Source organism: Nomascus leucogenys, chromosome 1a (genome assembly GCF_006542625.1).
Source record: "Nomascus leucogenys isolate Asia chromosome 1a, Asia_NLE_v1, whole genome shotgun sequence".
In the NCBI taxonomy this organism is placed as follows: Eukaryota; Metazoa; Chordata; class Mammalia; order Primates; family Hylobatidae; genus Nomascus; species Nomascus leucogenys.
In genome coordinates, this window is record NC_044381.1 from 91,859,498 (window position 1) to 91,882,817 (window position 23,320).

A 23,320-nucleotide genomic window follows, 5' to 3' on the forward strand; every position below is an offset into this window, starting at 1 on the left:
ACTCCATCTAACTGAAACCACTTCCATCCTCTTTTGTAGCAGAAAATATGCTAATATTGAAAGACTGCTGGTAAATCCATGTATTTGAGAGGCTTTAACAAGCTCCATGGATTTCTCCATCAGGTTTCTCAACTACCTCTTATTAACAGTTAATAAAATAGTTCATGGGTGGTTTGGAAGAGGAATGTAGCCTGTCTGAGATGGTATGACTTACAGTATATGCCTTTAAAAAAATTTAAAAAGAAAAAGAACATGACATAAAAAATGGACCAAAAAAAAACCTCTTCCATTTAGGGACAGAGCTACTTCTTCTCCCAGTGGATACGTAATATATTATTTATGTAAGAGTGAGCATTGTGTTTTTGGCTCACATTCCATTTGGAGCATACACAATATGACAGTTTCCTTGGCTTATTGTTGTATATGTGGCTATCTATTTTTAATACATTGCTTTTGTCTCTTTTTCATGCTTGCTTACATCTGTTGTTATGAAAACTGACATAAAGTTTTTAAACATAAAAGAAGTGATGGAGAAAAAGATGTTAAGAGACAAACAACATTTCAAGGGAACATGAGGTGGAGAAACAGGAGCAGAGTCACCACTGATGGAAACCGAAAGCAGCCTCCGCAAGATAAATGGGAGGGAGGGTCAGAACAAGAGTGTGCAATCACAGAGGAAAAAAGTGGCCATGGCGCTACACAAAGCATTTCTAATGAGTGAGGCTTAGTGCCTTTTCCTCTAAATTAGTGAAACATTTTAGGCTTCCGTTTTTAAACGTAGGAAGTAGGGATAATAACACCTACCTTGAAAGGTTGTTGTTAGGATTCTATGAAGTAATGTATATAGGGGCTTCACCTGGTCCTTGGTAAATAGTATGTGCTCAATAGATAAAACAGAATCGGGGCTGACAACTATGACCTGCAGGTCACATGCAGCCTACCACTCATTTTTAAAATAAAGTTTTATTGGAACACTGCCAGGCACATTCATTTATGAGATATCTATGTCTGCTTTTACACAATGGTAGAGTTGAGTAGCATGAACTGTGACCATGTGTCCAGCATGCCTAAACTATTTACTATCTGCCTCCTTACAGAAAATGTTTGCTAATCCCTGGCATAAATAATAACTACTATGGCAACACTTTAGGAATATCCATTATTTTACAGACTTAAATGGTTTCCCAATTCAATTTTCTATCTGCTGTATTGCAGCAATATCTGTTGATTATTATCCTTTTGCCCCAGGTTCTACTTTTCCTTTTGTAACAACCCAAACTCTGTTTTGCTTGCTTTTCAGTATAACATTAAATGGTTAATTGGTTCATTTCACCACCAGGTGGCCTCCTATACTCTATTGTGCTTGTGGTAACCAAAGAAAATCAGAAAGTGGATCCTATACATTTCTTTCAACTTTGGCTGTCACTGTGCTCACAGGCACTTCTCTGGTGGCTTGACTGCTCTGAAATTGTTCATTGAACCCTGCACTTCATGTTTGGCCTTGAAACATAAATAGATTCACACGGACCTTTTTATAAAATGAATTAATGCTTTTAAATGCATACACACACACATACACTAAAATGGATTTTTAATAAAGAAGCTTGGTTGTCACTAATAGCTTTGCCATGATTCAGCCCCACTCTCATAGGTATACAGAGTTAACTGATCTTGAAGCTTCCTCAGGAAAAGACAAAGGCCGAAGAGGCTCAGATCTCTATATGTTAATTTCTCTCGAAGGGAATGGATGGACCTCATCTCAGTGCCCCAGTTTATGTTATTTTATTCTATAGATCCCCTTTTGAGCTTTCTTTGATCTTATTTTTAAGCTTCACTAAAGACTAGTGTTAGCAAAGGAAGATTGAGAAGCCATGTGATAAAGCCCTGGAGAAGGAGGCCAGATTCCCCTCGGGCAATTATTCTTATCCTCTCAGGCCTCATTTTCTTCATCTGTAAAGTGAGGGGGGTGGACTCTGTCTCTCAGGTCCATTCCAACTTCACTATTTTCTCTTTGGTGAAAAAAATCAAAGATTACTTCAATTAGTAATTGCCTATAAGCAATTGAACAAAATCAGAATTTTAAGACTTGATTTCACAGGCTAAAAGAACAAACTCATGGATAAATATAATACAGGCATACCTAAGAGATATTGCGAGTTCAGGTCCATACCACCATAATAAGGAGAATATCATAATAAAGCAAGTCACATGAATCTTTTGGTTTCACAGTGCATATAAAAGTTGTGTTTACACTATACTGTAGTCTGTTAAATGTGCAATAGCGTTATGTCTAAAAATGTCCTTAATTAAAAAAAATTTTATTGCAAAAAGATCCTAAGGATCATCTGAGCCTTCAGCAAGTCATCATCTTTTTGCTGGTGAAGCTCTTTCCTCGATGTTCTTGGCTACTGACTAATCTGGGTGGTGGTTGCTGAAAGTTGGGGTGGCTGTGGCAATTTCTTAAAATAAGACAGTGAAGTTTGCCACATTGATTGGCTCTTTCACAAAAGATTTCTCTGTACCATACAATGCTGTTTGATAGCATTTTACCCACAGTAGAACTTCTTTCAAAATTGGAGTCAGTCCTCTCAAACCCTGCTGCTGCTTTATCAACTAAGTTTATGTAATATTCTAAATCCTTTGTTGTCATTTCAGCAGTGTTCACGGCATTTTCAACAGCGGTAAATTCCATCTCAAGAAACTACTATCTTTGCTTATTCTTAAGAAGGAACACCTCATTTGTTCAAGTTTTATCTTGCGATTGCAGCAACTCTGTCACATCTTCAGGCTCTACCTCCAATTCTAGTTCTCTTGCTATTTCCACCACATCTGCTATTACTTCCTCCACTGAAGTGTTGAATCCCTCAGTCATCCATAAGGGTTGAAATCAACTTCTTCCAAACTCCTGTTAATGTTGATATTTTGATCTCCTCCTATGAATTTCAACTGTTGTTAATGGCATCTAGAATGGTGAATCCTTTTCAGAAGATTTTCAATGGACTTTGTCCAGATCCATCAGAGGAATCACTATCTGTGGCAGCTATAGCCTTACAAAATGTATTTCTTAAATAAGACAACTTGAAAGTCAAGATTACACCTTGATCCATGGGCCACAGAATGAGTGTTGTGTTAACAGGCATGAAAACAGTATTAATCTCCTCGTACATCTCCACCAGAGCTCTTGGGTGACCCAATGCATTGTCAATGAGCAGTAATATTTTGAAAGGAATCTTTTATTCTGAGCCATAGGTCCCCACAATGGGCTTAAAATATATAGTAAACTGTGCTGTAAACAGATAAACTGTCATCCAGGCTTTGTTGTTCCATTGATAGAGCACAGGCAGAGTAGAGTTAGCATAATTCTTAAGGGCCCTAGGATTTTCAGGATAGGAAATGAGCACTGGCTTCAACTTACCGTCATCAACTGCTTTAGCCTCTCACAAGAGGGTCAGCCGTTCCTTTGAAGCTTTGAAGCTAGGCATTGTCTTCTCTCTAGCCATGAAAGTCCTAGATGGCATTTTTTTTTTTCCAATAGAGGGCTGTTTTGTCTACATTGAAAAATCTGTTATTTCATGTGGCCACCTTTATCAATGATCTTAGCTAGATCTTCTGGAGAACTTGCTGCAGCTTCTCCATCAGCACTTGCTGCTTCACCTTGCACTTTTATGTTATGGAGATGGTGTCTTTCCTTAAACCTCATGAACCAACCTCTGTTAGTGTCCAACGTTTCTTCTGCAGCTTCCTCACCTCTCTTAGCCTTCATAGAATTAAAATGAGTTAGGGCCTTCCTCTGAATTAGGTTTGGCTTGAGGGAATGTTGTGGCTGGTTTGATCTTCTATCTAGACCACTAAAACTTTTTTCCTATCAGCAATAAGGCTGTTTCACTTTCTTTTCATTCATGTGCTCACTGGAGCAGCACTTTTAATCTCCTTCAAGAACTTTTCCTTTGCATTCACAACTTGGCTAACTGGCACAAGAGGCCTCGTTTTCAGACTATCTCAGCTTTTTACCTGAATTGCTCACAAAGCTTAGCTATTTCTAGCTTTTCATTTAGAGTGACTCTTTCTTTCACTTGAATACTTAGAGGCCATTGTAGGATTATTACTTGGCCGAATTTCAATATTGTTGTGTCTCAAGGAATAGGAAGGTCTGAGGAACAGAGAGAACTGCTAGTGGGTGGAGCAATGAGAACATACACAACACTTACGGATTAAGTTCACAGTCTTATATGGGTACGGTTTGTGGTGCCCCAAAACAATTACAATAGTAACATCAAAGATCACTGGTCACAGATCATCATAACAGATAAAATAATAATGGAAAATTTGAAATATTGACCGAATTACTAAAATGTAATGCAAAAATACAAAATGAGCACATGCTATGGAAAAATTGTGCCAATAGCCTTGCTTGACACAGGGTTGTCACAAACCTTCCATTTGTAAACATTGTAGTATCTCTAAGGCATAATAAAACCAAGTATGCCTGTATTTTTTTTGAAGTACCATAAAAAGTGTATAATTTCTAAATACCACACTACTTTTGGTTCATTTCAGACAATAAAAATATAAATATATATTTTATGAAACTTCTTAGACACTTTCCTTTCCATTTTACTTTTTTTCAGTGGCAGATAACTTCCATTGGATTCTCTGCGGTGTCTTTTGCTGTCTGTAATGGAAATTCAGCTTTCTCTTTGACGTCTTATTTTCCACACATTTTAATTTTTCTACGTTCTTCTTTAGGCAGAATTACCAAATGCCCCTCAGTTGTTTTCACAGCATGGAACAGATATATTTGCTTAGACTTCCATTGAAACTAAGTCATTTCATAATATATGAGCAACCTTTTCTTACCTTCTGTTTGTATTGTGGTACACACATTGGTAATTTATACAGTATTTGAATTGTCACATTGGATGTCGTGGCAAATATGACTACAGACATTTAGCTGTCTATGAGGAAAGGACCTGAATAGTCCCTAAGGCATTTTGGTAAAGAACAGACTCACGTTTGAATTCGAAGTCTACACCCTGGGAGACCTAGTGACAGGCAGTCACTCTAATTTCAAATTCCCTACTGGGGGTGCTTCTCTGGAGAGCTATATGGTCGAAGGCAGATTCATATTTGCTTGAGGAAAAATTGATTACAAATTTTTCTACCTTGCAAACTGTACTAATTGGTATCAAATTCAACTAACAATTTATGAAGTTTGCGTCACTCTCTGTGTGTCTAAGCACAAAGACATTTTTCACCTGAATTCTCTTATTTTATCACATATATTTTGAAAATTACATATGTCCATGTGTCCTAATACATATATCAGGAATTAATGGTCTAATTATTTTACTTTTACTTAAAAGGAATAAGGAATGATGTTATCTCATTTTAGTGACTGTGATTCGTTAGGGGACTATGGTGTGCTGTGGAGAACCGAATAAAGGGAGGTTATCCTTTTCCTTAAGTAATTTATAATCTACTTAGAAAAGCAAAATGAAAAAACATGAAATAATAGCAAAGAGAGCAAATTTGTGTGGTATTAAAAATAAGTGCTAGTCTTCTTAGAAAGTCCTTATGGAAGAAATGATATTTGAACTGAACCTTACTGGGTAGAATTTAAATAATTGGAATAGAGATAGATGTATTGCAAAATAATGCAATTTAGGGGGAAAAAGCCTCAGATCTAGGAATTAGCTTGACATGCTCCTAGGACTTTACCAAAAACAGGAAGACAAACTGGAGAAGAGGAAAATCAGTGACAAACCATATAGCTTTTATCCCATGTGTTCAGTGAAAGTCAATAAAAGGAAAGATTTTTTTTAAATTCTAGTGAATTCCTAGATTCAATGTTTCATATAGTGAAGAGAAGTTATATATACAAATAAGGAATTAGTGGCATAAAAGAGATGAGAAAAGTTATGCCAGAGGTCATATTTTCTTAGCATGCAGAGTTGCATGCTAAGAATGTTTTGAACAAACATTTGTATATAGTGTTTATTATGTAACAGAAATTGTTCTAGGATCTTTGCAGATACTGGCTCATCCAATCCTCACAGCAACCTAATGAAGTGTTAACAGTATCCTCAAATGAGCAACTAAGGCACAGGGAAGTACACAGCTAGTAAGCAATGCAAGCAAAGTTTAAATATGGGCAGTCTGATTCCAGGCATATGTTTAATTTTTTTTAATTTTCTTAATCAATACCCTTTTATCTCATTGATTTACAAATTAAAATGTTTGGCATGGTTTCTGTCACCATGTTTATGTTTAATCACTCATGAATGATTAAATGGTTACATATGTATAGATTTTAAGAAGTACTATTAATAGGTAATATCAACAAGCTCCCTCCTCCCTTCATTAAGAGTCAAGAAAAATAGTAAAACTTTGTCACTGTATATATATATATATATGCACTGTATGTATTATGTACTATATACTATTAGGCTGGTGCAAAAGTAATTGGGATTTTGCCATTGCTTTTAATGGCAAAAACCACAATTACATTTAGTATACACTATAGTATACACTATATATTTAGTATACACTATAGTATACACTATATATTTAGTATACACTATAGTATACACTATATATTTAGTATACATTATAGTATACACTATATATTTAGTATATACTATAGTATACACTATATATTTAGTATATACTATAGTATACACTATATATTTAGTATATACTATAGTATACACTATATATTTAGTATATACTACATATATGTACTATATACTATGTACTCTCTCTAAATATGTATATATTCCTGCCTTTTAGAAAATACATAATATATATAATTATATATTATCTACATTATATAATGTATATTAATTATATATGATATGGTATACATTATCTATCTATCTATCTATCTATCTATCTGTATTTACCTTTCTAATGACTTCACCCTGATGTGTGATTTCTTTTACTCTCTAATATGGCCCAACAATAGTTACAATACATTATTTCTAAGACAGAAAATAAAAACCATGGGAAATTTGCAGTCTTGCTTTCACATGGGTAGCAAACCAAAAAATCTTATTACAAAACTCATGTGTGTTAAAATCAAAGACTTCTTATTAATGGTGTATTTTATATCGAGATCTAAAATTTCTTACAAATATGATCTATTTACCTCTTAAAATATCTGTGTTAGACAAGTGACAAAGATAGCTTTGTCCCTGTTTTGCAGATGGGATGACCATGGAAATATGAAATGACTTTCCCTGAATCAGGTGGATCAGGTGGCAAGCCGCCAAGAGAACAAAGGCAGAAGTAACAGTTGCAGGATTGATGGTGCCCAGTGAAGGTGCTTAGGGAAAATTCTCAAAAATCACGTTTTAGTACTCACATCTTCTTGAAAATTTATCCCCTGTTATGGCTATAAGCCGTGCTAAATGGCCACATCCGTGTACTTCTGCTTCTTTTGGTTCTAATATCCTCTTAATGAATTTTTTTCAGCCTTTATGCAAAATGTTTAAGTCATCAACATCATATTCTCTCATCTGTTTATTTCAGGGAAGCCATTCACTAAGACCTTGCCTCCAGCTATAATTTGCTTCCTCTTCTGCAATGCTGTTTATTTTTATGTAGTTTTTAGGATTTATTCCCTGTAGACTAGGAATTGTTTTTCCTATCTGGCGAAACCTTTGTAACTTCCCGTTTACTTATTAACTTTCTCTCCATGCAACTATGCATCTCCATTATTACATTCTCCAAATTTTCACTTCTTCCTCCTCTTTACTTGTATCACTCTTGTCTCTTATCACAAACACACACACACGCACACACATTCTGCTTCTCTTCGATGGAACTATTCTAAGAAACTTCCTTGAATATTTATAGCAGACTCCTTTACATAGCTGAAAAAGTGCTCAAAAGCAGTTATAACCAAGGGTTGTTCTTTATGGTCTTAGTTTATACCGACAAATTTCCACTTGTATACTAGAGCTTCTTTAAACTGTGAACTGTCATTCTTCTGAGTGACAGGCATGACTATCAGTGAGAACTCTCCTATCTGCCCTTTTAGCCTCAACCTCAGGCTATTAAAAATCTGTTGGGTTTTTGAGGATGAGCCTACGCCAAATGAATCTGGCTAAAGAGGCTACAAGAGTAGGGTTCTTAAGTATGTGTTGACCACTCCAATGTCACTTTGAATGGCATTCTTGACTTTATTTACATTATACTCTTAGGGCCCACCAATTTCTTCAGACTTCTGGACTGAGATCTAAAGATGTATTTTCAAGAGCGGTAGTATGGCTTACCAAGCTAAGCTGAAATTCCTCCTGAAATTCTATTTGTGGATTTTAGTACAATCTTACTGACCTTGGGCAAGTCACTTAGCTTCTATGTATCAATTTTTAATGTGTAAGACAGAATTAATATTACTAACTTTCCCCACGGGCTTGCCATAGGAGAACAACAACAAAAAAGAACAATCCATTGAAATGACAGTCAAGCTTTCTGAGGCTACAGCAGCAGTGTTTAAGCTTTAAAGCCTAAAATCTCTAAAATTTATTTTGTCAAAATATTTTTCTGACAAATACGGGTAGGTACCCGAAAGAAACAAAAAGGCCCAAGGGGTCAGGGGATGGGTAGAACAGAAAGGTTTTTAAGTCTGTAGCATACTGGTATCGGAACTAGAAATTAGACTTAGCCTTTCGCATTCTGATCAACTGTTCTTGCTATGAGAAAACACTGCCTCATAAAAGGTGCCCTTAAAATATTCAAAGAACTACTGCCACCTTCCTCTTTTCTTTGGTAGGTTTTCACAGAAGCTTTTCTTGTGTTAACCATTCATGGCCATGATAAACGATTAACTTTGTTCGTGGCTTCTGTCTGAAAATTGAGAGTATTTCTGTATTGGATGTTTCACCAAATAAGTTTTTCACAGAAAATGAAGCTCAAAGATAAAGCAATCACACTGTACTCATTTCTGTGTACTAACACTGTATCTGGCATATATTTCAACAGCTCTCTATATCTGCCTGGACTTTCTTTTGGGAGAAATTCAAATAAATAAATATTTTCCAACAACCTCCTACATTTAAACCATAATGCTAAGAATTACAGTGGGTAAAGAGTGAATAACACGTGGTCTCTGACCTCCTACAGTCCCTTGTAGAAGCTTATAATCTAATTCTGAAACCATACCTATCCTCATCTGAAGTGAAGGCCCCAGAGACATTCTTAAAAAGTAGCATAAGAAATCAGATATTTTCACTATACAGGGATTTGAGCAGTCACCAAGAAAAACTCCATAGCATTATGGATCTGTTAAGATTATAGATGTGAAAACCCTTTGAAAGTTAAAAATACTCTGGAAAAAAAAAAGTCACAATGTGAATACATAAAGGTATAATGGCACTTGCATTGTGTTTTGGGAACAGGCAACCTTGGAAATGCTTTGATCAGCTCTGTCTTAACACCTACCATCACATGGTAAATTCTGGGTGCAGCTTCTCAGTGCTGGAGTCCTTAGTCCCTGGGGAATGCCCATTTGCACGAAACTTGAAAAGATAGTTTTTTGATGATGACAATAAGGGCGATAATACATTCAGCCTTTATTTAGGCAACTGATTCTCATAGATTTCAAAAGCCACCATGTTCTGCAGCAACACCTTTTTGATAAACTACAATGGCTATAGTGTTCTACTTCTCATTTTTCTTCTTATCCTCAAAGAGAAAGCAAGATATCTCTTTGAGGAAATATCAACAGAGTTAACATAAGAAATATATAGTTTCTTCCTTATGAAATTAATTTGGCATTATTTTTGAGGTGTGGAGCATCTTGGCAACTGCTTTGGTTTAAAACTATGTGATTTGGGAAAAGCACGTTTCAGAATGTTTAATTCAGTGATACAAAAGGCACTAATGAAATATGCATGTATGAATTTTATATCGTATTAGTTCCCTCTTTCTTGAAATCTGAATAAAAGCCAAACATCTGGATTATGTTTGAAAAGCCTGAATTTCCAATTTTCAGAGAGATCCAGTCTATTTTGACATTGCACACTTAGCCTTCACATTTACAGTGTGCTATTAACATTACTTGCAATTGTAGGAAAAAAAAAAAGTCCAGATTTAAACAAACTTAGTACCTCCTAATGCTAAAAATAAATCTATATTTGAAATGGCTGCTGCTGCTGCTGCACAACCATACACATCCATAGTTCAGGCTTCTTCAGCATTTTCATTATAAATACTTGCACTGAACAGGCCTGTAATTCAGCTATAAAGATATGTGGTAACCTATGATATATAAATTCTCCTTTGATTGTATATTAAAACAACAAACAGCAATTCATACATCACTTAGTTTGAGAAACTATTCACTGACTCAAAGCTTTCTGAAGGTCTCAAATATTCAAGATACTCTGTGGTCAACTAAAGAAGGCATAGCCACCATCTTTTAAAGTTTATTCTTCAAATTTACAAGGCAAATAACATTTCTGTTTTTATAGATATTTGGGTATATTTTAGCAGCTAGACTAAAGGCAAGTGAATATTTATGGTTTTAGTAGCTTAGGGATGTAAATATGCATATCATTGCTTTATCTCATTTCATTATCATAGTTAATTTAGGAGATAGATGGTCAATCAAGTTTTAGGGGGTAAGGCAAATAGTGGTATGTCCACACAAGAGGTCATGGAAGATAGAAGAATGTGACTGTTGTGTTTGAAGTTTGCATAATGTTAATTCTTCAGTGGACTTTAATTTACTACACTTAACTTGTTATTGGATTTCTTATAGCACATATTAGGTAAATGTTTTCTTTTGTTATGTTTGGAGAACAGCTAGAATCAAAGATTTTTCTTTTCCTTTTCTTCTTATTTTGTGTTATTAGAAAATTCTAAATTAAGTAGTTGTGCTGAGTGCAGTGGCATGCACCTGTAGTCCCAGCTATGTAGGAGGCTGAGGCAAGTGGATTACTTGAGCCCAGGAGTTCAAGGCTATAGTGTGTGCTCATCATGCCTGTGAATAGCCAACTGCACTCCAGCCTGGGCAACACAGCAAGAACCTGTCTCAAAAAAAACTTTAAAAAATTATGTAGCAGTGCCAAATTCAACAGAAAATAGCTGTGTTTAGAGGTGTTCGTTTAGGTTGGGAAATGGAAAACAAAATAAATGAAACTTTTACATTGGAAACCTTTTTTAAAGGAGAAAACTGAGTTCCATTACGTTAATTGCTGTGCCTCAAGTCTTTTTTCCTTCCTACATTGCATACTCTAACAGATATTACATAATTGCATAACTATTTTTACTATGTGCTGACATGACATTACAACAGCCCTGATATGGTGCATCATAATGAAACCATAATTAGAGTGATCATGATGTATTATGGCAATGATCCACATCGTCACTAAGGTGCATTGGAATGCACAGAAAACCCTTTGAGATGTGTAGATTTTCAATGTAATATAGCACAACCCTGAAGTTTCATAGCATGGAGGAGAAATTGCAATTATGCCCATGCTGCTGGTAGCAAGGGTTATAATGCACATCTTCGATATCTACTGAAGAAAGTCTGTATTGATGACGGAAATTTTTGAGGGTGATATTTATCTTGAAGTTTATGTCTTTTAAAAAAATTTACAGGAAGGACGTTGTTAAAATATGAACCTAACCACATAAATTCTATAGTAGAAGTCTCCTATATTTATCAGATAAAAAGACTTGAAATGTTTCATTCTGTACCTCAGATTCAGTGAAACACCTCTCTAAAGTAGGATAGATTGAAGACAGTTTTAGAATTTTCAGTTAACCCTGCCCTTTCTTTTGGTTCTCTATAGCCCATCTTAGCTTAGATTATACAGCTTACGTTTTATGTAGTTGTGTCTTTGCTCCATTGTTGTTCTCTCAGGTTTTTCTGCATGAGAATCTTGTTTCTGAATCTTGTTCCAGCGAGTGACACCTTCTTCTTAACTTGGTGATTTTCAGTCTTGGCATTTCTTTTACCTGGGATAATGTAATTGTTATGGCTGATCTTATGAATGTGGATGCAAAGAAGCTCAACTTTCTAAAACAGAGAGGAACTTTAGGCTCTATGTTCCAAGCCAATCCTCATTCAATGCTTCATTTGCCCATAATATATCCCAGCCAGGTAGACTTCTCATCTCTGCCTGAACACCTCTGATGAATGGGAACTCACTATCTCTCATGCTGTGTTCCTACTCAAGCTTCAGCCTTTGACCCCCCAGTCTGACCTCTGAGGTCAGATGGAACAAATTAATATTTTTTATGCGAAAGTCCTCTAAAAATTCAAAGTCTGCTAACATGTCCTTCCTCTCTTCTTTCACCTCTAACTTTTATTTGCCCTCTTAGCTGAATACCTTTAGCTCATTCAACAGCTTGACCCTTGGGGAAGTATTGAATCTTCTCCCTTACTGAAGTGCTTTTTTTGGAACATTTAATACATTGTCTAGGTCTCTTTTGGAAAATGGAATGCAAGCAGTACAAGGTTGGGGCCTGGCAAATCACAGTCAAACTAATATATCCATTACCTTTCTTTTTTTAACCCTGTGTTTGTCTTAATTCAATCCAAAATCATATTTCCTTTCAATATGGACAGGAAGCAGGGAAATATTGGGTAGAAGAGGGCAGGGTCCCTGGCAAGGGCTCCACCCTCAAGCCTGGAACTGCAGCCCTAAATGAGAACATGCATTCCTGTTTTCCTGCCCGAATGTTGCCTTTTCCAAAACCACCCTGGCCCACCACGCCCCCTACCCTGTACCCATAAAAACCCCAAGCTCCACTGGCAGAGCAGAGCAGTGCAGCAGAGAAGGAGAGAAGAGAACAAGCGTCTGAATGTCAAGAGGAGTTTGGCTGGCTGCGGACAGTCAGAGAGGAGTTCAGCCAGGGATGGCCAAACTCTAGGGAAAGATTATCATCCCACTCCATCCCCTTCCCAGCTCCCCATTCCACTGAGAGCCACTTCCATCACTCAGTAAAATCTTCCGCATACATCGCCTTTCAATCCATTTGTGTGACCTAATTCTTCCTGGATGCTGGACAAGAATTCAGGATGCACCGGGTGTGGGAACCCAAAAAGGCTATCACGCTGACTCTTCGCTAAGCTGTTTAACACCATCCATGGACGGCAAATGCTAAAAGAGCATTGTTTGTAACATGTGCCCTCTGAGGCTCCAGAGGTTATGGGCAACCCCTAGACGCTGCCGTGGGCCAGTGCAGGGTTTTTTCCTGCTGGCACCCAAAATCACTTGCCCTGGCTCCTGCAACCACTCACCTGCGTGCTCCCCCCTCCTGCAAGGGGTTTAAGTGCAGGTGGCCGAGTAAACAAGCCACAGCTCTATCACAAGTCTGTGAAGGGGTCAAGGGAACTCTCCTATCTCACTTTTTAAAAAATTTACATCTACCTTCCATTGTCCATTGACTCACATTGAACCTAAAGGCAAGTGAAGCCTCGTCACCTCCATTCTTTATGCAGTTTAAAACTTTTTATTGTTTTGGAGTGGGGGTAGTGGGGTGAAATGGGGTGGTTATTAACTCTGTCTGACTTTACATTTGTCATTTCTCCTTCTTAGATTTAACTCATTATGGCAGCATGTTTTGTTCCTTTTAGAGTCTATTATCATCTGAAATAGACATTATAAAATAGTTGCCTGCAGATTCATATCCAGAGACATAGTTTGGTCTGTGTAGTGTTAAAAAGTTTTAATGCAACATATAACAATTTTGAGACTTCACATAATATATATATATATGTGTGTGTGTGTGTGTGTGTGTGTGTGTGTGTGTGTATAGGCTTTAAAATGTATATGTCTTGCCATACTGAACCCATGTCGAAGCCATATTTCCACAGGGTAACAGTTGGCAGAGCTGAGTTAAGGGTTGCCCCTTTTAGATGAGGCATATGCTCTCCCATCCTCCACGGTTCACACTATGCCTGCTTATCTCTTACTGATATTAGATATTAGTAATAGTCACATTTATGCATTGTCTTTATTTTATTTTAAAAAAAATAGTCCTCTTTTTTATGACAGTAGCAATAGTTAGAATATGAAAGAGAGAAGAGGATTTATCCTTGCCCTACTCAATTCCTTAATATCATCTGCCTGGTAGTGAGGTGTTGGAGCTGACTAATACTGACTTATGAGAGCATATTGTTAAATATTCAGGAATTTTACCAGCAGCAACCACCATTGGTAGATTGGAATCAGCCACAGTGGGAGTATTTACACCAGGGAAATCAACGAACACTGCAAATCAGGTCTTTTTTTCTTCTCTTTCTTCTTCTTTTTTTTTCCTTAGAGAACCAGTTTACTAGCATACTGCTACATTTAGGTATTTGAGTTTATGATCTCTGAGCTAAAATATATATTATACTTTATTGATCAGTGACATTAGTATAATCTGCCAATCTGATCAATATGCCATATTCATATTTTCTTTATCTATGTCATTAATAAAATATTTAATAAGAATGGACCAAAGAAGAGACCTATGGCATAATATCCATTAAACAATGATCTTTACATATGGTTGTTCAACAGGTCCTCAGTAAAACTCTCTGTGCTTCTAAATGATTGCATCCATCTGCTCACTTTATGCTTATGAAAATCTAATGGAAGCACATATACCCGATCCAGGAATTCACATCCTTGGTGAAGGGATTTAAGCCATTAGATTTTGGGTGTGTGTTCTTAGCAATTTAATTATGTTTAAAATCTGGTTAGTAGTGTAGTAAATAACTGGTATTGCTACAAAATTGCATTGAGAAGGTAATAGGATTGAATTTCTACACAAGTTGACACTCAATTAAAATTTCCATATATCCAGTGAGTTAGCCAGTTCTTGGCTAAGGAGTTAGAGCAAATGCCTTCCTACTAAGCTGATCATTTCAAAACAGGGAAAATTTGTAATAGAGTCAAATCAGGACTGAATGCATCAACTAAAACTGGAGTTCAGCTTATCAAATACAGATCAAAAGCAAGAAATAGACTAGAGAGCACATGGGATATTTCTTCCTTAAATTTCTGTATTTTTTATTGACACTGGAGGAAAAAATAGCACGTTAAAACCTCCTTACTGAATTACTGTCCTAAACCAATAGATCCGTGGGGCTTGTTCAGCTAAAAGCCACAACAGACTTTGTAATGCAATGATGTAATCTTGGCTTTGTGTCATTTATATTCAACCTAAAAAAAAAAAAAAACAATTTTCCTGAATAGACAGGCTGACAACAATATTGTTCGGTGTGGGTTTTTATTTGGATTCGTTCCAAATGGTTCACATGCCTTCACAGTAACACATGCCTGCTTACGTTTTTTGCCTGAATTCTAAACTTTTCCCCTTTTACTAGCTTTCTATTTTTCTTTTAAGGTCTCAGTTATGTTTGTAAAACTAACCAGCTCTACCACAAAATTAGGATGTATCTTGCAGAGAGCATTCATTTTACTTTTTGCATATTTTTCCCGAGGTCATGTCAAGGTTAGTTTGAATTCCATCCTACATTAAGACTTCTTTCACAGCTATTTAGCTCGGCAGCCTACTCCCCGCTGGGGTCTGCCCCTTGGGCACGTCAAAGCTTCAGACCTGACAAATCACACACAGATGAAGCTGTACAGTTTTTTAAACAGTTTCATCAGTAACTTTTTTTTTTTCTTTTTCACTATCCTCCTTCATGTTGGATTTTTTTTTTCTCTGAATTACCATTTCAGGAATGTTGATTTCCGTTTGAGACAATTTGTTTTTACATCAGAGTTGCAGACTAGCAATATCATTTATTTTATAGTAAAGGATATTAATAGCCTTCTGTCACCAAGACTGCACACCTACAGACCATTCCTGACTATTATAACTGTAATTGCTTTATTAAAATCTATTTGTAACAGGAAGTGTAGTGTTGGAAATGTAGCTATATCATAGAGTTTACCAGAATCTGAAAAAAATATCAACCATAAAAATGCAGTTTATAAGGTATTATGAGTTGAGCCTGGAAATGTTTTCAGAATGGTTAATAATATGCTCTTATCAGTATTTTAGCAAATTATGAAACTAAATGATGCAACTCCATTTCCTGTTTAATTGATGAAGTTAAAGTGCTTGGTTGCTAATGAGTGTATTAGCAAACAATGTCCCTTTTACAGGCTTAAGTAGATCAGGATTTTTAAAAAGCAGCTTACTATCCTTATTTTTATGGGATGAAAAATATTGACTGCCACAAAATTGCTAGACCAATTGAAGTCATGGTGTAATTCTTTCTGTGCAGTCATTTTGGCAATTTCCAACAACCAGATTAAGGTTTTCCAGTTCCCACACTAGAAAATAGTTATTTTCTTTTACACACCATAGACTTTTCATTACATTTTCATTCAGGACAAACAACACCTGAAGATCTTTACTGCAGACTAAGCAGAAAACTTAGAAGTGAGGGGAAAAAATAATATTTGAGTGATTCTCCTCTCCTCAGTCTTCTTTTACAGTTTGCTCAACATGAAAGTACCCAAATGAAGGGTTCTGTAAAAGGTTGCTTGGTTAAAACTAATTAAAGACAGGTCTAAATAGAAAAAGAAAAGAAAAAGGGATCAAAGGAATTACATTAGGTGTGAGGACATCATTTGGGAGCGTTTTGTTTAATTTTTGTAATTCGATTCCAGGAAAACATTAAATTCTAAAAATGTCCATTTTTTGCCATAATTTTATATTTGTGTTATTTTTGCAGTAAGATACATGTCAACAGGCAAACATCTTGAAGAAATCATTTTGGTATTGGCGCATTAACACATTATGGTGAAAAGAGAGGCTTGTGCTTTTCACGCAGTGCATTTCAGTCTTCAATTAATGTGAAAGCACTACAATGCCTATGCAACTTCTCTTGCCTAGTGGTGCACCATTTATCATTGCAGTTTTACATTGACCTTGACACCCACTTCATTAGAATAAAGATTGTCTACCATTTAGGTTACATTGTTCCTCTGCACAGAGACCCCATGCAAATTTCTGTTCAGATAGAAGAGCTGCGAGGCTGTCAGAGGTCATCTGCATTAAATGATTGCAGCTATTTTCCAACTGCTTCTTTTCATTCTACTCAATTCAGGCTAGGAGGATCAATCAAGTCCTCTGCCTGAAACAGTGGGACTGCTGGGAATATGACTGTTTTTGGTAGTAGTGGATATGCCCTAAACAGTATTAAATATTTAATATAAACTCATTAAAGGCCATACAAAGGCTTCAGAAAGATATCAAATTTATAGAAATATCTAAGGGGATAGAGAACCGTTTAAAAAAGTAAATAGAAAAATAATAATCAATATTATAATTTTACAGGGTATGGTCAAAATAGTTCTTAAACTTACTAAATTTTACCTATAGGAGACTTTTTTCTCACTGTTGACATGGGTAGGAAAGAAAGGAGACAGGTAGACTTGGCGTCCTTATGCAATATTTTATATGAAATTGACATGAAAGTTTTCAGTTATTGGTGTTTTTGTTTTTGTTCTGTAACAGTGACTTAGAAGTCACTTAGACTAGAGTCTAGCTACATTTATTTTTAAAGGCTTAGATATTTGTTATTTAAAAGAAATGATTGGAGAAATAAGTTGCCAGGTCTCCTACTTAAGTTTTCTGAGTGATATAATTGGAATTAAATTATTAATGGGAGATATTTTAAAAAAGATTGTTTTATGATCTTCTATTAGGGAATTTGCAATTCATTTTAATATTTGTAGTTTGATTTATATTAAAGATAATGCAATCTATGTCCAATTAACAGTACATGGCCAGCGTAATGTGATTTCCAGATCATGCAAATGGAATAAGCTAGAAGAGGGGGAAAACTCAATTCTTAACCTCAGGTGTAATTTGCTGTGCGAGTTCTGGCAATTTTAAATGACATTGCACTTTTTAATTTTTCCAAAGGCTCAGCAGCAAATTTATCCCAATCAGGAAAACCTATTATTAATTTACAAGGACAATTGTAGGAGTCTTTATAATTTCTCTATGCAATTACTCACCATAAATTCTAATGGTAAAATACAAGGAGTTTGCAAGAAATAACGACTATTATTTGTCTTGGGCTTGAACCCTTTTATTCAATTTTGAACATCTTCTTGAAGTGTTGGTGGTACTGACTCCATGTGCAGCATCATATGCATTGTGAGATGCTACACACAAGTCTTCTGAAAAGGGGGGCAGCACAAGAGCTGCTGCAAAGGCAACACTGGCCTCTAGCAGATTCCTGCACTCTGCATGTACAGCTGAGCTTGGATGCTGGACTTCTATACAAAAAGACTCTTTGTTCACCACTGAATGGCATTAGGCATGGACTTGCTGAGGGGCCACCATGAAGCCTCGAATGAGGAGGGCAAACACTAGCCAGAAAACACGTGAGAGTTGTAAATAGACACATCCCTGGATTTTTTTTTTTTTTTAAATGCATATTTTCACACATTATTTTGCCAACAGTTTGGTGTTTTGGTATGTTCCTAGCATTTGCTTTCTTACTGATAGACTAAGTAAGATATATTTTATTTTCTCAGTGTATTCTATCTATCTGTCTGTCTATCTATCTATCTATCATATCTATCAGTCAATCATGCATATATGGGAAAGGGAATCTTGCTGGATAAACAGGTGTTTGTGGCATTATATTTGTACCAGGAAAGACGTTCAATCCTGTCATTCTAATAACTAGATCATTTTCCTTGTTTTAACTTTTCCTAGTACAAAGTCAACTGAAGCTCAGTTAAAAGTAATATGGTGTAAGATGTAAATGCTCAAACCCTGATGACACAGAATACAACAGCCCTATTCTAATAATCAAGAAATGTCTTTAGTTTAATTTGTGTGTTTCTCGCAGCCAAAGCTTCACTCTCTGTTCAGCAATGTCTGGTCTCTTTTCAGCATAACCAACAGAAGCACCATACAAAAGTCTTACAATGGATGTCTTAATCTCTCTGTGTGCTTTTAGAGCATTATTTTGAATTCCATCATGCTGCCTTTTTTCTTTCCTCTTCTGAAGTTTTATTACAACAGCAGAATTCCCAGGGAGCTTTGGGGGCAAGGTTCACATAATATAGCCCTCAAGTTTTGCTTAGGTGGAAGCCATCCCCCAATCCTGGCCATCTTTTGATGATCCTTCTATTTCAAAAAGATTCACTCGGTAGAGTCTTATAGCATTAGCTGTATATAGTTTATTTTTTATTTTTTTTATTTACCAGACAGTGAGCATCTACAACCCTTTCATGATGTTTTCTTTCTCTGACCTCACAGTGACAAGGCATCTTGTTCCTTAACATTGAGGGAGGCAGAAAAATGCTTGAGTTGCTCAATGTGTGCCTTCTATACCAGTTTCAAAATGGCTTATTCTTCTGGTTTCCATGGTGACAATTAACACTGTTTCAAGGCATTGTTCCAGTCTCCATTTGGGCAGAATTTTCGGTGTGATTTCTAACAAAAAAAAAGGAGGGGGACTTCAGTGTGGCGGGGAAGCCTTTAGCATAACTGTCAAAAAAGTTATCTCAATCAAGTCTTCATGCATTTCTAAGTATATTTATTTCAGAAATTCCTGTTTTTGCTGGCTTTGTTTTATAATTCAGTTTTAGCATTTGTGCTAATAGTAAGTACTCAATAAGAATTTTCTACAACTTCTTTAGTTCTTTGTTAAAATGGTGGGCTAGAGTTTGTAGTTATTTTTAATTCCTTTTTTTAAAGTTTTTCTTTATATTTATATACACAGGGATGGCATTTAGAATAGTACTGTCCTGTGTTTTTAATTTAGATCATTCACATATCTATTAGGAGGCTTCATTAGTCAAAATTGAATTGGCCAAGCAAATACACTTAATAATGTAAATATGGCCTTTCAAGAGAGTATATTTTATTTTTAACTAGACAGAGAGGCCCACAGCAGGTGCTGTGGGGAAATTAAATACTGGATGCTTATTTACCTTAGCACTCAAGAAAAGCTTTCTGACTTTAACTTTGCTAATCTCATTTTTGCCTATTGAAGAGTAGTCTATATCATAACATCCCCAGACTACAGGACACAATGGGGCAGCCTCTGCTCACTTTCTGCTGTGGGTGGAATGAATATGAAGATTAAATTATCTTCTCACCACAGGATAAAGTAGCCCCACTTGATAGGATGACCGAAAACTGATAGAGCTGGCAGTTGATTTTCTGAGTCTAATGCTTCTGAAAAGATGTTAAGAGACAGAAGAGCAAAAACATACTAGCATCAACAAAAATATAAGCTCCTGACATTATTACACATACAGCTTGAGCCCCTAAACATGTTAGATTTAACCTTCAATGTGCTTCAAAAATTAAAATAAATATTTTCACCTTAAATTATATAACATTTTAGTACCTTTCATTCATATATCAATACATCTAACAATTAACTAGATACTCTTAGCTTTTATATTATAGTTTGAAGGCACTGTCCATCAATCACATCTTTCATCAAGCTGTTTAGACAGTTGGCTATATGGTGACAAAGACCGAGGGCATACATAAAGACAAGTTTCTTTTAAATGTAATAACCTTTTATAATAGCTATTGCAGTGACTACTTATACACATTTGACAGAGAAGATTGGTTTATTACATCTAAAATTAAATTAATTGCTTTTTGTATTTTTATTTGTGTAAGACTATCATTTTTATGGGACACATCTAAGCTGTTTCCTTTCTTGACTGATCTGCTGTGTGAGAGCTGTTTAAAGTTGGGGTGAAGAGGGGGGATGAGCTTGTCACAAGTTAAAGGGATAACTGGTAGAGGCCATTCCCAAGTGGCACAGCCAGAGGACTCTCTCTGTCAATGAGTAATACCATGTGGCATAAGTAGAATATTTGAATAAGATTTTTCTGCCTGCCTGAAATACTGGTTCCCCCAATATTATGTGGAAATCTCACCAAATTAATTATGTAAATCTTTGTCAGCTATATCATTTTAGATGGGAACCTGATTACATAAAGCAGATTGTCCTCTCCTCCAATCATCACTCTGACAAATAAAACACTATCTAGGTTTCTAGAATACTTCTGAATATTGAATCCAGAAAATTCAAGTGGACAGCGTGTTTCCTAAGTGCTGGAGTAACATGGTCCTGGTAATTGCCTTCCATTAGAAAACGCAATCAGAATTTCTCCTGTATCGCAGGCCAAATTCTAAAAGTGCTCTAAAGCAACCCTTGATTTTCTCTACTATGCATATTCATGTAATTTTGGATACTCTGACACCCTGATCAACATTCATTAATAATATGAAATGCTTTAAATCACCTCATTTAAAACATTTTGTTCTGTGATCCACAAATGACTAACATTTGGAGAAGTTTACATAGTACAAGTGATGTGCATGTTTAGTGTAAACGAAAGATTAAAATATGAAACTAAAAGTATGCAAACATATGCACGCAAATGCTGAAGATCTATTAACCAAAACAGTGATTTCATACCTTCTTTTCCTTTAATCTGCTTCCAATTGTATTTTTGTTTGGGATCTTATATAATATCATGTTTTCAAGGTGAGTGAAATCACCCAAGTGCTTGGGGACATTTGAATGTACTGATTTATTTATTTGCCCAGAGAAAAGTTTTTCTCGTTAACTCTGATAAAGGTGCTTATCTTAGGGCACCCTTGGTCGTTTAGGGCAAAGGAACAAAATACTACCATGGAACTCAGTGACCTAAATTTGGTGCCTGAAAGAAAAAAGTTTTAAAATTGCTATTATATCTTGGAAATGTGCTGAAAATGTAAAATATGTTTAATATTTTAACCAGAATCTAGATTTTCTACTCAGAGGTGTTTTTACATGTACATTTATAAAGTACAGTCATAGTCATTTATGGCTATCCATAATATAGGACTAACTATGGAGTTATCCAAGTAGAGTTATTTGAAGAGAATCACCATAGTAACTGTCATATTAAATAGCACTTACATTTTCTCCAGCAAAACATCTTTTAGGAGAGACTCTCTTGGTAGTTTGTTAGAATATAATACATACTGGGGGAGAGGGTTCTATTGTCAACTATGATTTGGGGGATATTTTACAGTAATCAATAAGGAAGCATAGATTTGTGACTATTCCTAAAATGTTGGCTTTCCTTTTTCTCTCTATATGTACCTTTTCTCCAAGCCCACACAGAGTTTTTAAGGAAAAGAAAATGAAAACAAAATGTTAACTGAGAATTCAGATAACTTACATAATCTTTATGAATAATTTTATTTCTTTCACTTTGAGACTGGTCCTTTAGGGGCAGAGATGAGATGTGGACAGCACTCTGGGGCCGAATAATGGCCAAAATTAACTGTAATATTAAACCCCCCTAGACCAGTTATTGTCCTATTTGGAATATTTTAAAGATCAAATATGTGGTAAACTTGAGTTTAAGAAATAAATCTTAGTCAACTAAATGTAATAACTGTGTGTGTGTGTCTGTGTGTGTATAATATATTCAGCAATATTCTTCATCTACTCAAAGTACTTAGGTTTAGCCTCCCCATAAATTTTATTGGGAACAAAAACTTTTAATGCTCATAAGCATCACAAATTCTGTGTTCAATGATTTTCTAAGAACACCTATCTCCCTAATGGTATCTCTTTTTCTCTTTTCATTTTAGCGATACAGTGTGGAAATGTCCATCAGACACCTGAAAAAGACGGAGCTGCTTAGTAAGGTTGAAGCTTTGAAGAAAGGTGGCGTTTTACTACCAAATGATCTCCTTGAAAAAGTGGATTCAATTAATGAAAAATGGGAACTGCTTGGGGTATTTGCATTTTTATTACTGTTTGTAGGTTATGTGTACATTTTTTGCGTAGTGAAGTACTCTATCTGTCTGATTTCTAATTTGAGGCACAAATATCTCTCTCTTTCAATTCACTACCTACATTTCAAACAAGCTATTCATGCTATTATGGGAAAGACACTTCTTTTCCTCTTCTGTTGATTTTTTTTTTCTGAGCTTGTCTCCTCTCAGATTTTAATAATTTTGGTTCTTTAATACATGAAAAAGTAAGTAAAATATGCCATGTATTATGGGTATGCACCAAGTCAACTATAATACAGTATATCTGATATATACTGACTGTCACGCTTGAATGAATGTTAATAGAATTTATTCTGAAGGTACATGTAAGAGACATCTACTGTTTAACTATTTACTATACCCTTAAGATGAAAAGTGGAGTTGTCACTACAGCTTTCAAGTCACACTAAAGCCACCAAAACAAAGATGCAAATTTGACCCAAATCTGAATTGCAGAATTGAATCAGCCTGTGTTTTGTGCCTCAATTTCCAGCTCACTTTTAACAAAAGCCAAAAAAAAAAAAAA

General features: G+C 35.7%; 1 protein-coding gene across 4 annotated transcripts in view; it reads left to right on the forward strand.

Moving 5' to 3' along the window:
- The window catches only part of AKAP6 (A-kinase anchoring protein 6), a 500,428-nt gene that overhangs the window by 377,066 nt on the left and 100,042 nt on the right, over positions 1 to 23,320 (forward strand). For all 4 annotated transcript variants that reach the window (XM_030813201.1, XM_030813191.1, XM_030813206.1 and 1 more), the window contains one exon: positions 22,609 to 22,755. In XM_030813201.1, the coding sequence (XP_030669061.1) occupies positions 22,609 to 22,755 (147 nt within the window). The remainder of the gene's footprint in view (positions 1 to 22,608; positions 22,756 to 23,320) is intronic.